Source organism: Pieris rapae, chromosome 1, assembly GCF_905147795.1.
Source record: "Pieris rapae chromosome 1, ilPieRapa1.1, whole genome shotgun sequence".
Taxonomy (NCBI): Eukaryota; Metazoa; Arthropoda; class Insecta; order Lepidoptera; family Pieridae; genus Pieris; species Pieris rapae.
The window spans coordinates 5,824,528-5,840,818 of NC_059509.1; the positions used below are offsets into that span (position 1 = coordinate 5,824,528).

At 33.1% G+C, this 16,291-nt stretch overlaps 2 protein-coding genes across 5 annotated transcripts in view; one reads left to right on the forward strand and one right to left on the reverse strand.

Annotated features, from left to right (window-relative positions):
- The window catches only part of LOC111004083 (protein grainyhead), a 70,262-nt gene extending 66,698 nt beyond the window's left edge, over positions 1–3,564 (forward strand). For 2 of the 4 annotated variants that reach the window (XM_022274923.2, XM_022274924.2), the window contains exons 14-15: positions 224–288; positions 606–3,564. In XM_022274923.2, the coding sequence (XP_022130615.2) occupies positions 224–288; positions 606–747 (207 nt within the window). In that variant the 3' untranslated portion in view covers positions 748–3,564. The remainder of the gene's footprint in view (positions 1–223; positions 289–605) is intronic. The other 2 variants (XM_022274927.2, XM_022274926.2) reach the window with 2 other exon arrangements.
- A 1,297-nt stretch (positions 3,565–4,861) lies between these two features.
- LOC111004105 (delta and Notch-like epidermal growth factor-related receptor) lies at positions 4,862–15,658 on the reverse strand. Its single transcript, XM_022274959.2, has 12 exons — positions 15,499–15,658; positions 14,493–15,053; positions 13,122–13,297; positions 12,500–12,672; positions 11,878–11,996; positions 11,050–11,203; positions 9,399–9,650; positions 7,403–7,545; positions 6,955–7,077; positions 6,397–6,499; positions 5,700–5,875; positions 4,862–5,259 (listed from the first exon to the last, which is right to left on the reverse strand). Exons 2-12 carry the CDS (start codon positions 14,988–14,990, stop codon positions 5,044–5,046), a joined length of 2,133 nt encoding a protein of 710 aa, XP_022130651.2. The 5' UTR covers positions 14,991–15,053; positions 15,499–15,658; the 3' UTR covers positions 4,862–5,043.
- Positions 15,659–16,291: the final 633 nt, after the last annotated feature.

A 16,291-nucleotide genomic window follows, 5' to 3' on the forward strand; every position in this document is an offset into this window, starting at 1 on the left:
CGTCCGCTGTGTAACCGTGTGGCGCTTCATAACACGTCTAATATACACGACCATCATAACTGCATGTTGTAATTAACACCCGCGCTCGGCGGCTGCCTCGTTCCGCGATTTAGACTTCGGTAACTCCTTCGCGATTCTCTCTCTTTGTAAAACCACTAGACGAGACGTCTCGGTTCATAGCCAAAGGCCCAATGTAATCGTTTTTATTTTTGCTCATTTTCAGATTGAGAATAAGTACAAAATTTCAAGTTCGGCAATTAATAATCTTTATCGAAAGAACAAGAAAGGGTAAGTGGTTTTCATTGGCATCTGAAAGTTCTGTTAGTTTTCGGCCGCCTCGCGTCGTAAGGTCTCGCTTCACTAGAGGGCGCGCCACTAACTTCACATTGCTTTTTTTAAAACTATAAAAAAACTCCCATTTATGCTTAATTAAAATTTGTCCAAGCCCTTTAAAACCAATCGAAAACATTTTTACATATTAATAAATTATCAATTAAGTTTATTAATATCATTAATCTTACTTAATGGAAAACGAATTTAATTAAAAATCGTTGACAAGTGGGATTTAATGTGTGTTAGTGATTAATGTGTGCTTTTAATTATAGGATTACGGCGAAAATTGACGATGAAATGCTGGCGTACTATTGTAACGAGGACTTGTTCCTACTGGAGGTGCGGCCTGCTGGCTCCACCGAAGACGAGCCTCTTTACGACATTACATTCGTGGAGTTGCCCACTGAACATTAGCTACGATTATCACCCGACAATACCAGATAATTATGAGGTTTATTTTTCACCTGGACTGTATAGACAATGTGATAAAGGTTTGCCAAGTTTTCGGTACTCGTTAAAGTCCCATAAATTATTATTGTTAGTTGTGGCGAACTCAAAAACGTACTTGTAACATTCCAAGTTTTAAACTCACTAATTATAGATAAGGTTTTCTCAAGATGTCGTCGATCTCAGATTGAAATTTACTTATAAGTGGTTCATCGCCAGCACTCACCTTAATGAACAAATGTCACAAATAATGGTTGAACGCCCTGTAAGTCTCGCTGTTGCGAGCTGCCTTGTATATATCTCTTAGTGCCTTAACAATCACACAGTAATGGTGATGGCTTGTGTATCGAAAGTAAGTTTTAAAATTTCCAGAGAGAATTTAATTATGTTGTGAAATTATAGTGAATCGCTGCTGAAGATTTAACCTGTGTGCCATTCATCTGTTATCATTCTAGAATTATGTAGTTATCGTTTCAACAGGTACCTTTATATCTTGCCATGATGATAAAGTAAGAAATTCTTGTCACAAACATTTTGTAGATAGGTCATCTACGCATTATTGTGTAATGGAAATATCTTTGTCATTATTATATTTAATGTTTATCTTTATGTTAAGTGAGTTAAGTCAAATTAAATGCCATCCACTTTTTTAAGATTTATGACATAAGTTTGCTTTATAAGCTCGCTCAATTCATGCACTTAGATAAAGTAATTAGAATTAGTTACAATCACAAATTATTTCCGTATCCTGGGCGCTGTGACTAATACTATAATGGTCATTTACATTTCAAATTAATAAAATGATCATTTTATTACAAGTATTAATTATTGTCCCATATCTGATTACATAGAGTCGTGATTTATTCGACTCGCAAAATACCTACATCGGTACTAAATTAAAAATTAAAAGGGTACTGATTAATAAAATAGTAAATGGAATCAATAAAACAAATTATAATTTTAAATGAGTCTTAGCGGCCATTTTGCATAATTTACAATGCTTAATATGTAGTAGTCATTTATATGTAGTCACAAGTCGTCAAAGCAGAATTAATAATTTCATCAACGGGAGTGGTTTGTGTACAATTACTTACTTAGATATGTTATGCATAATATATTTTACCTTCGGGCCATGACAATATCGATCAAATATTTAATATTTTTGTATGAATCTCGTATGATATAATAATCTAGATTTACCCACAATAAGCCGATGCTAATGTCTGTAATAAGATGTAATTTTGTCACAAAATTTATATTAAGTGTTGTCCACCGATTTATTCGAAATTCAGAACCAGGTTCTGTTTTGATATTCCATTGGTCGCAGACAAAGTCGCCCAAGATATAATATTAAGTGGAGTGCCGAGAGCTGACGGTTCGACTAACTGCCATATTATGACATAGAATAGTTAACGATTTTAGTTTAGGGTATGCGTAGTTATACTGTCAAGTTTGCAGGTATCGAATTATTATTAAGTTTGCAATTTACATATTTCTGTGGAAATAATATGTATGTGATTGCGCCGTGACTGCGCCTCATTAATTCTTCCATATCGTTATCACTCGTTATGTCTAACCACTATGTTTATAAATTTTAATCTCTCTATGAATTTATATAATTTGTATGCATCGCATTGCTCAAAGTCTGCATTTACCTTTCACGCGGAGCGGACTCTAACATTGTTATATACCTACTTATCGATGTATTATTTATTTATGTACTTATATTATAAATTGTGCAGCTTTAATGTTTTTAACTTACAATGATTTTAGATCGTGATTCTGAATCTCGTCATAAGTCACAAATGTCAGTAGCAATAAAGTACGCAAATCAGTTGTATTGTAGTAGTTAGGTAAAAGGGCGTGACCCGCGCAGCAGCCATGCGTACGCGATCTTGTGCAATCATGTTTATTGGAATTGTCTGTTATTTGATACGTGTAAGACGGAATTAATGTAATCAAAATGTATCATATCGATGACGTAAACAAGCTATGTTATACTCAACTGTAACTAATATGTACGTAGTTAATAGATTGAGTGTAACATATTCTTCTGCTTTGTAACTATCGATCCGATAATAACTTGAAAGCTTTGAGCTGTTTGATATGTTTGTTACATATTTATCGTGCAATGTTCACAAACGTTTCTAGTTAACTCCAGTTTTCTAAGGTGGAATTTAAAGAAAGCTAGTGCAAAACATACAGAAACATTATAAAACATTCCATTTACTATTAACGATGAACGAGATACACTTTCTATTCCTTTCCGGTGTTAGTGCGGTGTAAATAGAACCTTTAAATTATGATATGAAATGTTTGTGAACATTGTGAAATAGATAAAAATAAAGAGTATGGTGAATATTGAAGAAGTTATTTGAAAATTGTAGAGATATTTCTGATTCTTATTTTGTTAGTCACGTTACAAAACCCATTTTGAGGTATCACAGTATCGATGTCTGCGTCTGCGAATCGTACATTTTGAAACAGACACTTCAGCCTTCTTGAGGTATTGTCATCTGTCAGGTATTGTCTCATGAATGCGAGATGCAGACATTGTGACGGAATTCTAGTGGATAAAGAATTCGCGGGCTTTGCGTGGGCACGCCACCTCGAGGAGTCACACTAGTTATACGTACCGAAAGTGGTAGCACATTTTCGTTGAATTTTAATGTACTTAATATTAAATAGATGTTACGTTATTCTTTTATATGAATATTTGTAAGTTGTCATAAAAATATTATTAATATAATTATTTTTATCAAAGTTTATGATCTAAATAAAAATGTTTTTCTTCAAAACAAAATATCGTTTAATTTTACGTGCTTAGATTTTAAAAGACCACCATCTTCTAAAACGATGTTTAAGAATTGAAATAGAAAATAGAATATAATAAATAATTTTGACTATACCACATAATATTCTGAATTAATCTGATAAATGGTGGAAGGAAAAAAAATAATTTTGCACATATTTTAATAATGATTGTCAACATTTTACATCACACATATTTACATCAAAATTTTAGTCGAACATGAAAAGCATCGAGGCGACATAATATACGTATAGGTACTTTATATTAAAATTTGTACCTAAAATAAAAACGTAATAGGAAATATGATTAAAAATTAATATTTAATTTAAACTAACGAAGCCGATACATTTCAATTTAAAAAATTAACTAAATGGTCAAATTTAAAACATGCATTTGATTATAAAACTCCTTAATACTTTGTATCTCGCAGGCACTTAGTTTTATGAAAAAAAATATCTTAAAATTGATAACAATAGAAAGAAGTCACTTATTTTTGAAGAATTTAACACATCTACGAATATTCTATTCAAAAAGTCATACATTTTTCCATTATTGTAATATATCATCTGTCATCATCAAAAATATTAATAAATACTGCTACTAAAAGTTACTGATAATTATATTGACTAATAATAAATAAATAATATCATACCTATATATCTAACTATAGAAATCACGCGCAAAAAATATTGTATGTTAAATGACATATGTTATACCACAGTTAATCTAAGAAACTAATTGAAATACATAACAGTCACAATTATTGCTTATATGAATGAATTCCTACACATTTGAAGCCAAGATTAAAATCTACTTTGCAATAGCAGCAAACTAATTAAAAATCTATACATTAAAACAATTCACTTACAAAATATTAAATACTTTCGTCGCCTTTTACAACGATTAAAGTCCTTTAAGCGGAATATCAATGCCCCAGCATAGAAAAACAAGAAGCAATATATTGGGGATTGTATATACATATTGTAGATCAGCTGGACTAGTGTCGTTTAAAATTAACTAGGATAAGAGTACCTATATGTTCAAAAAACAAGCGTTTTAAATATAGTCTCTATTCAAACTATAGTCCATAAAATTAAATATGAATATTTCATAATATTTTTGTAAGACTAAGGGCCTGTTTCACAATGTCCGGATAAGTTCCAAATAAGCTATTTGTTACTTATTGGTATGATAAATAGTATTTTTGCGTTTCACGACTGTCAGATAGCGCTAAACGTCATGAAATTCGAAGTATCTTATTTGGAACTTTTATCTTTCGAATGATTTATGTGTTGCATAGCTATTTGGCACTTTATCCATACATTGTGAAACTGCCCTAAATGTTTTCCACAACCTAAAAAATAAGACAATTACTTACAGCGCATGCGCACTACAGGCATTTATATTTGTATTTTGAACCGTTCGCCATCGGAACAGTCCATAAGTGATGGCTATTGGATAAGGGGTGAGCTCTGATTATCGCTGAAGTCCAGGGTGTAGTACATATCTGTGGTGTCGAAGGAAGTAGGGGGTTGGAAGGGAGCGGGGTTGGGTTCCCGTTTGTCCTGGAGCCAGTGGTGTGGAGGACCAGCTTCGGAGACTCGTGCGGATAATCCGGATAACAGGCGAGAGTAAGTTTTATTCACGCGGCAATGACACGCCGTTACCTATAATAATAGATTAGTATGGATTAGTATTAATGTTTTTATTCTATATTTTAATACTAGTATCATACATAAATATTTAAGACTAGTCCATTGGTGGATAGCCGGGGATCGTACCTATGATCTCAGGTATGAGAGTCGCACGCTGAAACCACTTGGCCAACACTGCTCTTTTTATTATTTATCAAAGACATTAATATTATACCCTATAACATTATATTTTTTGTAAACAATTGTAAGATTAAAAAACTAAAACTAAGTCCACATTCAATACTACTAGTACTATTAAATATTTATCAACTTTAGATATCGTTTACACGGTGATTTAAACTTAGGCCTATTTATTTAACCTAACATATCTGAAAAAATATTACAGTACTATACCTAGAAATAAACAATTTTAACTTTTTTCGAAACCAATACTTTCTAGAACAACTACTTACCACAACCCCGACAATAGCAATTGCCGCTCCGAGGGTCCCTGCCGCAATGTAGACGTTGTGAAGTCGATCATGATACAGGCCTAGAGGCAGCCGCATTACTCGCACAGATCCTCCTCCTTGTGATTCAGAGTCTACGTCTACATCACCATCTATCACTGGCTCCAAGATAAAGTCCTCTGAAATATAAATATAGCTAATTGGTTGCTGAACGCACATTTTTGACAGTTGCTCCTCGCGGCAACTATTGAGGAGGTCAGGATTTGTTTTATTTCTCAACTTTTGTATGAGAATCCATACTATTTTTGGTTTTAATAAGCAAATTATATTAACAGATTTTTACTGGTTTAAATCCAAAGTAAAAAGAAAATCTGAATTAAAATACACGTATAAAAAATACGCTAGACAAAAAATGCATGGTCTATGCGTTTGCCATTTTCCTCTTACATAAGTATATTGATCTAATTAATTAACATTTGTATCTAGTTTTAGTTACGTTCTTGTCATTCCCAGTACCAAATATTAAAACATAGGTCAACAACTGCTTTAAATGTTCAAAACAAAATTTATATCTTACTGTATTTAATTTTTATATGAAATTAATTGTAATTGAATTCAAAAATTTATTTGCAAGTATATTATTGTAAAAATATTATCGAATAGTAAAAAAGGTACAGGTTAATAAAAGTTTTAATTGTACCTTCACATAGTCGGCCCGTGTATCCCGGTCTGCAGGAGCAATAAAATGAATCCACGCCACTCCAACAGGTACCACCGTGAGCGCAAGGATTATTATCGCAAATCTGTAACATAAAGTAATTTAGATAATAAAACAGTTACGGAACGTATAGAGTGAACAAGAACCATTGGCGTTAATTTAAGATATGTCAAATTAAATAATTTAATCATACGCCTCACGTCCAAATCTTAAGTTGAAGTATGTGATGTCGCTGAACTTGTTATAGCTGTTATATATGTTATATGACTTAGTCACTTAGTATACTAACAATAACTATTATTAACACATTAAGTGCTCTTTCCTCGGATCCGAGTGGAGCGGGTCATAGTAGCGTCCACTCGGATCCGTGCGAGCATCCTGTTATTTTTTTAAAACAATTACATCGTATATATGTGCTGTATGCCGACCACTCGGATCCAAAAAATGTTAATATTATTGTCCGTAAAATAAAAATCTCTCAAAAACAGTAAAAGGGCAGTACTATTACGAATAATTTATATTTTATTTAACGTAAAATACCGATGTGGCTGGTATGTGACACTCTTCGCCAACGAATCCGCGTGGACATTCACAGGTGTAGCTGTTACCATGGTCTACACAGTATTGGTGTTCATTACAAGGGTCCGGTAAGCACAGATCCACCTACAAAAAAACAAAAATATCTATATGTATATAGTCAAAGCTAAAAAATACTCAACATTAAAAAAAAGGAGCCGTATAAAGCAATGTCATAAACAGGGTCTGATTTCAATTTTAAATAGATGTGGAACGAACTTAAAACGAACTGTACTGAAAAGCATTTAATATTAAAATATTTTTTTAAGTCAATACATGCCTGTGATGCAGGGGAATTATCAGGAGTTTTATAATATAACCCCATGTAAAAATAAATATTCTTGGTTTTACAAAATCCACATAACTGTGGATGCCTCATGCCCTATTGGGGGGCTATTATTGAAAACGTTACCTTAAACTGGCAAGTCGGTCCATTGTAGCCTCGTCCACAGGTGCAGGTGAACCCTCCCACGCGGTCAGTGCAAGTGCCGCCGTTTGCGCACGGAGAGGACTCGCATTCATTGTATTCCAATTCACATTTGTCTCCAGTATACCCTAATACAAATGTGTATTTAGAGAGATGTGTAACAAAATATATAGTGTATGTATATGAAGTCTCTCAAGTCTTAAGATTTAAAGTATACGATAAAGTGCTTTGATTAAGCATGCAAATTATTTTCATGGATTTCTTACTCTGGCACGTTTTAGTGTTTACGTGTTACGTATGCACTGGTAGGAATGACATCTATCCATTACAAAATTTACAAACTATTTACATACATACACTACTATTTACCAAAAACCGGTCGAGTCATTTAATTCAAAGTCAAATACCAGTATTGATTACATTATAAAGATCATAAATGAGAAATTGAAGTTGTTAAAATTAAGATTTAAACACTGATGAGTGTTGATGGCACCATACCTACATGAGGATTCGTTTAGAATTAAATATATTTATAATAAAATATTGCTATTTAAAAATCAAGTACACAACAAGAAACGCTATAATAAAATCAGAACAATTGATAGGTCTGAAATATTGCCAAACAAAAAATACAATATGTCAACTGTCGACCGTTTTCGCAGCAACTAAATTACTATCTGTACGCAATTCATTCAGATGGATAATATTGATATTTTTTGTTCAAATGAAACAACATGGAATTAATACGAAGCGAAAGGTAAGTTTGAAATTTCCTTTCATGTTGGTCGACTTTATGATAGTAACTAGATATAAGTTTATTTCGAGGCTTTGTTATCTTTTAATCCTGACTAAGCAGCGTATGTTCTAAATGGCATAATGCCAAAATGCATTCTCGCTGCATATCGATTTAAAACACCCAGTGATAAGCTAATATTCCTAAGGAAATTATGGAATGGGACGATGTTTGTACTACGCAATAAAATAGACCGTAAAACCGTCCGTTTAATGGAAATACAAATTCTTTGAAGTATGACATTAGAGTTTTAGCCGTCTTTGAAAACTTCAAAGAAAATTTCGTAAATTCTAAAAACAATTGCCTTCCCTGATTCAATTAATAAACTAGTTTTTGGTTTTGAATAAAAGGTTCGTTTTATCTGATTTCAAACTGAATTTATTAAATTATTCGAAATTCTTAAGGACGACAAATGTCAAATTTTGCCTATATTCTCCATATAACATCACAAAAAGATAATAGGATATCTATTTCGTAACGGTAACAATATATTGGACCGATGTGAATACAAAAAAAAATTTAGTAATAATTTCGCTCCGACATTTACTAAAAAACTTAAAAATTGATCAGCCACCATTTAGTAGCCAGACCACGAACACGCCTTACTTCACACCTTAATCTTATTCGACAGGGATTTTAATATTCACGAGTCAGTCAAGTTGACGAAGGGAGTTTTATTTCTAAATTTTGTTTTGACGATCGAATTCATTATCATATTTATTGAGCGAAAAATATAGTGTTTATATTATATGCTTATTTAACATATTTCGATGATGAACTTAAAAATATTTACGACTCTTAATAAGATAAGCACGCTATATATCGAGCGATAGGCAATAAAATTTTTATCACTTTACAGATAGGAATATACTTAACCGATTTTTTATACATTACGTTGTCTTTTTGGTTATAAAATACGTATAAGTTTTTATTAATTAATACAAATATTAATGCAAACTTAATTATGTTTATGGGGCATACCAAATATTGGGCATTTTTTCTAATCAAGTAAAGTACAAATATTGTAAGCATACTTCGGTATTTGTTTAAGGAAGGGGTTTTATATTTGTTTGGTCTTTAAAATATTCAAGAAGCGAACATTTTAATATTCAAATATTGTAACTTGGTAATAGTAAGCGAGTAAAACCGGTATCTTAACGAAGTTATGAAAGCTAAAATAATTCATACCAGGCTCACAGAAGCAACGATACTTCGGACCATCCTCTTCATCGGTTTGTTCAACGCATAAACCTTTAACGCATGGCTTGTCTGCGCAGGCGCCGCCCATGGATGGTATCTCACAGTGCGTTCCAGTCCATTCATCTGTGCACGCGCAATGGAACGTAGTAGAACCATTCATGGCCATGCTCATACACGATCCACCGTTAAGACACGGTGAGGAAAAACATGGATCTTTTTCGCATTTCCTACCTGTGAACCCTGAGAAAAATCATATTTAAAATAATTTACCTAAGCAATTTATAACGCCATAAAAGGAAGATGTGAGCTTACTTGTATGGTTTGTTAATATTTTTAGTATGTCAATTGGATGAGGATTTTGGATTTGTATAACAAAAGTAGTATATTTAACAGACTATGTTATATCACTCACTCATCTTTAATTACTTTAGCTTGGTTTTTTCCACGACATAAATAACGTAACAAAGTAAACCTTAATCTTCTGATTCAGTTCTTGTTATCTTTTAATTAGAATTAGAAAGGTTTTATTTCGTATCTAGCCGAAAAACGCTTACACATAAATCTTCCAAAAAGATTAACAAACTAATTAATCTTGATTTCACAGCTTGGTCCTTTAGCGTCCGAGCGTTCTCGTTAATAACGGCCAATCACGATAAATGTCAAACGTTAAGTTGAGCTTTAATTAAGCTCTGTAATTTTAAGTCAATTGTGTCACAATAATTGCGTATGATTTTAATAATTTCGTATAAGTTACGAATAGACATAAGGACTTTAAAAAAATAAATACAAAGGATAATCGTAAATTACCGTATACGGCCAATGCAATAACCATTTATCATCAAATTTGTTTTATGACAATCTGTCGTGATTTAAAACTTCATTTTAATTGTTTATCCGCATTTGAATATAAAACCATTTCCAGGCACCGCAAAGCGGGTTGGACGTTACGCAACAACGCGGTTCGTACGGCTACGGATTACGTCACATCGGAATTTAATTGACCGAAAAATGTAATTTATTTTCGGCACTGTTCAAAGTAAAACCCGCGATATAAACGAAAATTTATTGCTTATTCCAACGTCGCTAATTTTAATCCCCGTTGATCAACAAATCCACCCTTTTTTGTCAAAGCGTAACATGGATTTGCGTAACAAATATGCAATGAAAAAGTAATAGAGGATTGAGAATAAATAAGATTTACAATTACAAAATACTAAGTTTCTTAAGGTTTAATCTGTTGTCTTATAACGTAAGACTAAATTTTAATTATACATCTTATATATAAAATTCTCGTGTCGCGGTGTTTGTGGTCAAACTCCTCCGAAACGGCTTGACCGAAATTGGCCTCTCATGAAATTTTGTGTGCATATTGGGTATGTCTGAGAATCGGACAACATCTATTTTTCATTCTCCTAAATGTTAAGGGTAAGTCCACCCCTAAATATATTTATTTTTATTTTTAGATACATTTTTATTTTTTTATCAACTGTATCAACAGCATTAAAAAATACATACAACCCTAAATTTTCAACCCTCTACGATCAACCCCTATTCTTTATTATAAATGATATACATGGCAAAAAGACGTTTGCCAGGTCAGCTAGTGTATATATATAAAGATAGTCTCTGTTGTAAATACCATATGGACATAGGCAGTGATAGTTAGCTCCGTTGAGAGGTTGCGTGAGGTCGACACATATGCCATTATTCAAACATGGTGATGGATTACAAGCGTCCCTGTCTTCGCAGTGTGGCCCCATAAATCCTGGACAGCATTGACACTCGTAACCTTCCTATAATTGAACAGCCGAGTTAGTCTGTGTTGAATAACTCTTTATTATTATTTTTCTTTCCCTACTTTAAATGATAACGAACAGATGAACTGGCAAATGTTTGAACGATTTTGATACCTATGTAGTACAAAACCTACCTACCTATGAAGTAAAAAAAATATTATATATGTTTATAAAATTGTGTAAGTTGTAGGTGGTATTCGCTTTGTGGTCGCAATACAATTTGAACTTGTAAAAAAAATACAATTAATAAATGTATAAATTAACATGTGTTTTTACTTTAAGTTTTTAACACTAAACTTCACTACAGTTAGAAATTTACAGGAAATCAATTCCCAACAAGGAGAAACATGGCAAAAACGCGACACAAAAAAGTTTGGGGATAATCCCGTTTAGCTTAATGATGTCAGATATGCAGGAAAACATATTTTCATATTGAAGGTCATTCAAGGATTAAGGGGTTACAAAATACACCGTCCGGTAATAACCAGTTATAAGAGGTAGCGCTAGTACGAAAGTTCGAATTTTGAAACTTTATTACCCCTCTCATTTATTAAATTCATTTTAATAAATAAAGAGAAAGAAAATAGCCAATTTGGACTGTCGGTACAGTTTTCTAGTTTTCAAATGTTACAAACACAAGTCTAAATAAAAAGGAAACGGTATGACCTTACCATGGATATGTTTGTGTAACATACTCCTTTCCCAGAACAATCTTGAGACTCGCCACAGTTATCTGACTTGACGGTCACTTTCAAACGGACGCATTGTGACCCCCAATTCTCAGATACAACTGTAAAAATGTTATTGTCTCCTTTATGCGTCCATTATTACACGTACGGTTTGTGACACAAAGACACAATTTGAGTAATACCATCAAAACGTAATATAAGGCCATAACTACGTAAAAGAATGGCTTTCGTCACGCATAAATGCTCTTTTCCTGCGGTTTGACGTTGAAATATTCGTTTTACTACTTGATAGCACCAAATTTACACGAGTCACGCACATTATCAAAGTAAGCCTAACGTATTATGTACAATAGTGAAGGAATAACAACGTATTTATTATTCCAAAATAAAAATTCTCTGTGAAAGTCAAATTTTTTCAAAAATTAAAAAAAAATTCTTTAAGTTTTTAGTAGTAATTTAATGTAACATTTGTGTTTACATTAACAGTTAAATTTCTCGATATTAGCCACTGAAATCTACCACACTAAAGGTTTCCTTAAATATGTATTTTATTTTTATTAACGATAAATTAAAACTTAAAAGTTTGCATGAATAATCACAATACCTATTAACAAATTGACTCCTTCAGTTAAATCTTTATCGTATAGAGTAAATAGTTTCGCTGCGTGCTCGTCCAAGGGTGTAATATCAAGTAACATTCCTTCTGAAACATCACAGTGCTCGTGTCCTTGTCGAGTAACCTGATACACGGCTGGTTGAAGGGCTAAGTGATGTGTCCTGAAAAACCACTCTCGTAGAAACAGAATGCTTAATGAACCCTAAAAGCTAGATATATAATGGACATTAATAGGCTACCCCATAGTGGGCGGTCTGAAAGCGAACGTAGGCAATAGATGTGGGAAGATATTCAAATAGATATTTTTATCCATGAAAGAGCATTTTTATATATGTACCAATAAAAATGGAATATTTTTACTGGTAAATGTTATTTATAGAACAAACTGTAATAATCACAATTCACATTACATTTACATCGCAATTAATTACAGTATTGTCAGTGGGTAAACTAGCGAGTAGCGGTAATGTTATATAGAAACCAGCGTTAATTAATCACTCTAAAAACTGGGGATATCTTCTCACATTACGAGTTAAATGAAATTTTAAAAAGAACATAAGCTTATGGAAGTAATGAACGATAGCCTTCAATGAAGTTTGCATTAACTAACCTTTCGAGGGCAGGTTGCGATGAGTTCGCATCGGTGGAGTCGTTGTGAACATCGAGCAACAAAGAGTCGGAGATGCGGACGATAAGGATGTCTCCACTCTGTATGTCGGCGGAGCCCTCCCAAGACACGATGACCTGAGGGCACTCCTCGTCTCCACCCCTCCCTCCCGCGCACCCCTTTGGCGCAAAGTGACACGTAATTAATGCTATATATACATTGATTTATATGTCCATACGCGATTCGCCTAGAGTAGTGTGAGTTGGAACGTTGAACAAATTGGAATCAAGACTTTTTTATTTTTAAGGGGTTTAAAATAAATTAAGTGTTTGTAAAAAGATATATTTTTTAATCTGATAAAATCCTAATTTTTGAGTAATACCAAGTTATGTTATATATTCGTCGTCAAAACGATAAAAATATTAAGGTGAGCCATAAAATTCAAGCCAAATTATGTTAAAATTATAATTTCGATTAATAGAATATATCACCTTACACTGATTTGAGCAATACGAGGATCAGCACAAAACAGGACTTATAATATTTAAATTCAATCAACAAGGTTGTTTACCCGAAAACGAATTTAGATATTTTGCATTTGGTTTAGTCAAAACTTTTTCAAGTAACCTATATATCATTTTTTTTAAATTTATTTAATAGCCGGATACAAAGTCCATTGGCACACCTATATATCATAAAGCAACAGTGTTGCTACTCTACGTATATAATGTATACTATAATATATAATCTGTATCCAACTTTTTTCAGTAACGTGCCGTTCTTTCTCGATTGTCGACGTATTTACAAGAATAATTTAGAACAAAGATCGTAGCCATTTACTCTGTAGCGTAAGACAATTTATTGCTTATGTATTTGACCTCGCTCTGTTCCTTACTCTCGTCACGATCAACCTCGAGGAGAATATTATAAGCTTCGCAGATGAAACGCATAACTTTATTTATTTATCGTTGTATCCCTTTTACCACATAAAACGCTTTTGTATATAATTTTATCAAAGGCATCGCTCAAGTCATCTTTTATTATAAACAAGCTATTAACTATTCATTGTTGATTTATGTATACACAATGTAATAATGCAATATAATAATATAATAAACAATAGCGAGCATTTTACCACTTAATGAATAGTAAATTACATATCAAAGATGCATGTCAATGATAACTTACAAATTTGTCTACGTAAAATATTAACATTTATTGTATTACACTTATATTCTATCAAAAAATGTTAGAATGAAGAGATCCGCTTTTAACGGATCTTGAGAAAGAGAGACATTTAATAATATTAGATTAAGATCAGTCATCTCAAAATGGATAAAATCAAACATAAATCGTTGAGCAATATAAACTTACCGTTATAGGCAAATTCAATTCGTGTGTTTCGTTCCCCCTCCATAAACGAGATTCTCTCGGCAGAACGGGCAAATCACAATCTATCGCCTCGAGGCGACTTTGTAGCCGGGCAAAGGGATGCACTGCGCTCTCTAGTGCACTAGAAATAGTGTTTAACTTTTGCCTTCTTGCACTTTTCACGAACCCTTTTGTGAGGGACGCTTGAGTCGTTAAACGGCCTACAAGCCTCTCTGAAGCATTGTAAGCTTTTGTTGTTTTAACGCTTTCCTTTGTCGCCAAAGTAATATCAGCCGTACCTTCAGTCGACGTTAATGGTTCAATACTATGATCAGTAGAGGGGATAAATATAGCCTCGTGGATATTCAATGATACTGTAGTATCGGGCTTGGGCGCCAAGGTTGTACCGCAAGCACTAGATAGGTATGTGATTAAGGCAAAAGCTATTGGCACCAAGGACATGTCGCGTGGTGTAAAACTTCGTAAATAGATATGACTCATTGTGGAAATATAAATAACGGTAGATTTGGCACCAAGTCTTGCTTGTTATCCCTTATTATTTTCCTGTCAAATTTAAAATATAAACATTATTAAACAAGGAAAAGTTTTAATAAAGGGAAGCAATTTCCTCCTTGAAGCTATAAATATCACAGTGCTCTTAGATCCTTAAAGATAAGGAGCACTTACGTGAAGTTTCAAAAAGGTGACCTCAAAGCACTTGTTATTTAAGTTGCAAGTACGGCCACTTTTCTGAGAAAAACTCTATAATTGAAAAAAGCCCCGTCCTCGTGATAAGTAGATGCCGTTTCTTAGCCAAGTGCTTTTCTAAACAATTCACTTAAAATTTTCTCTAACAAAACAAAATTAAAATATATAAATTTGCCTTCACTGTTAAATAATAATAAAGTGTGAAAAACAATGCTTTTACTTTGATTGATTGATATTGGTCAATCATTAAAAATAAAGATACTATTTCAATGATAACTACTAATTTTATTAATTAGCTTACTTAATTCCATTGACGTCCCACAGCTGTCATCCATGCATAAAATCACATTCATGTCACCAACGTATGTTTTGCATAAAAACAATAGATCCAATGTTGTGGGCAGCGTGCAGGGCGGGCGGTGCTAGGGCTCGCAGCCTCCGCGACACTGAGGGCGGGCGGCGCTCCCCGCCACCGGCTAGGTACTCGGAACTTGCGCACCCAACTCATTCCCACACATCTGTATTTTCACTTAATTTCATTCTGAGCTTGTGATGCCAATGATTCTCTTAAAGCTAAGTAGCCGAAAATAAGCTTTAATTGTGCGTATTATGGTAGACCATGACAAAATGGTTTAATATTTATAATTTATTATATACTCCTACAAATTACGGCTAACTACTACTACTATTTACGGCTAAATGTTGTTGAGCTTGCACGTGGTAAACCTTTATTCAGATTTTGTAGTAGGTTATAAATATTAGTGTATTTGAAGATTGCGTCTCCATTAAACTGATTAAGTTATAATGAGAAAATAAAGCATTTTTTTGTAATTTTAGGATGATGATAACAATGTTAATAAATAAACAATTTAAAATATCAAAGCGAATATATTGGGTAGAAGTTTCGTAAAACATTACTCTTGCGTTAATTTCTATATTTTTATATGATCCGCCATTGTTAATAATCAGTAATAACGTAAAGAGCCGAACTTCAGCAATATTTGCATTGAATACAATATTCGTGGAGCATAATTTATTTCGTTTGAGGGTGGGGTGAGGGATTTGGGTTTGGCCGGCCGCCAATCTCTTAACTG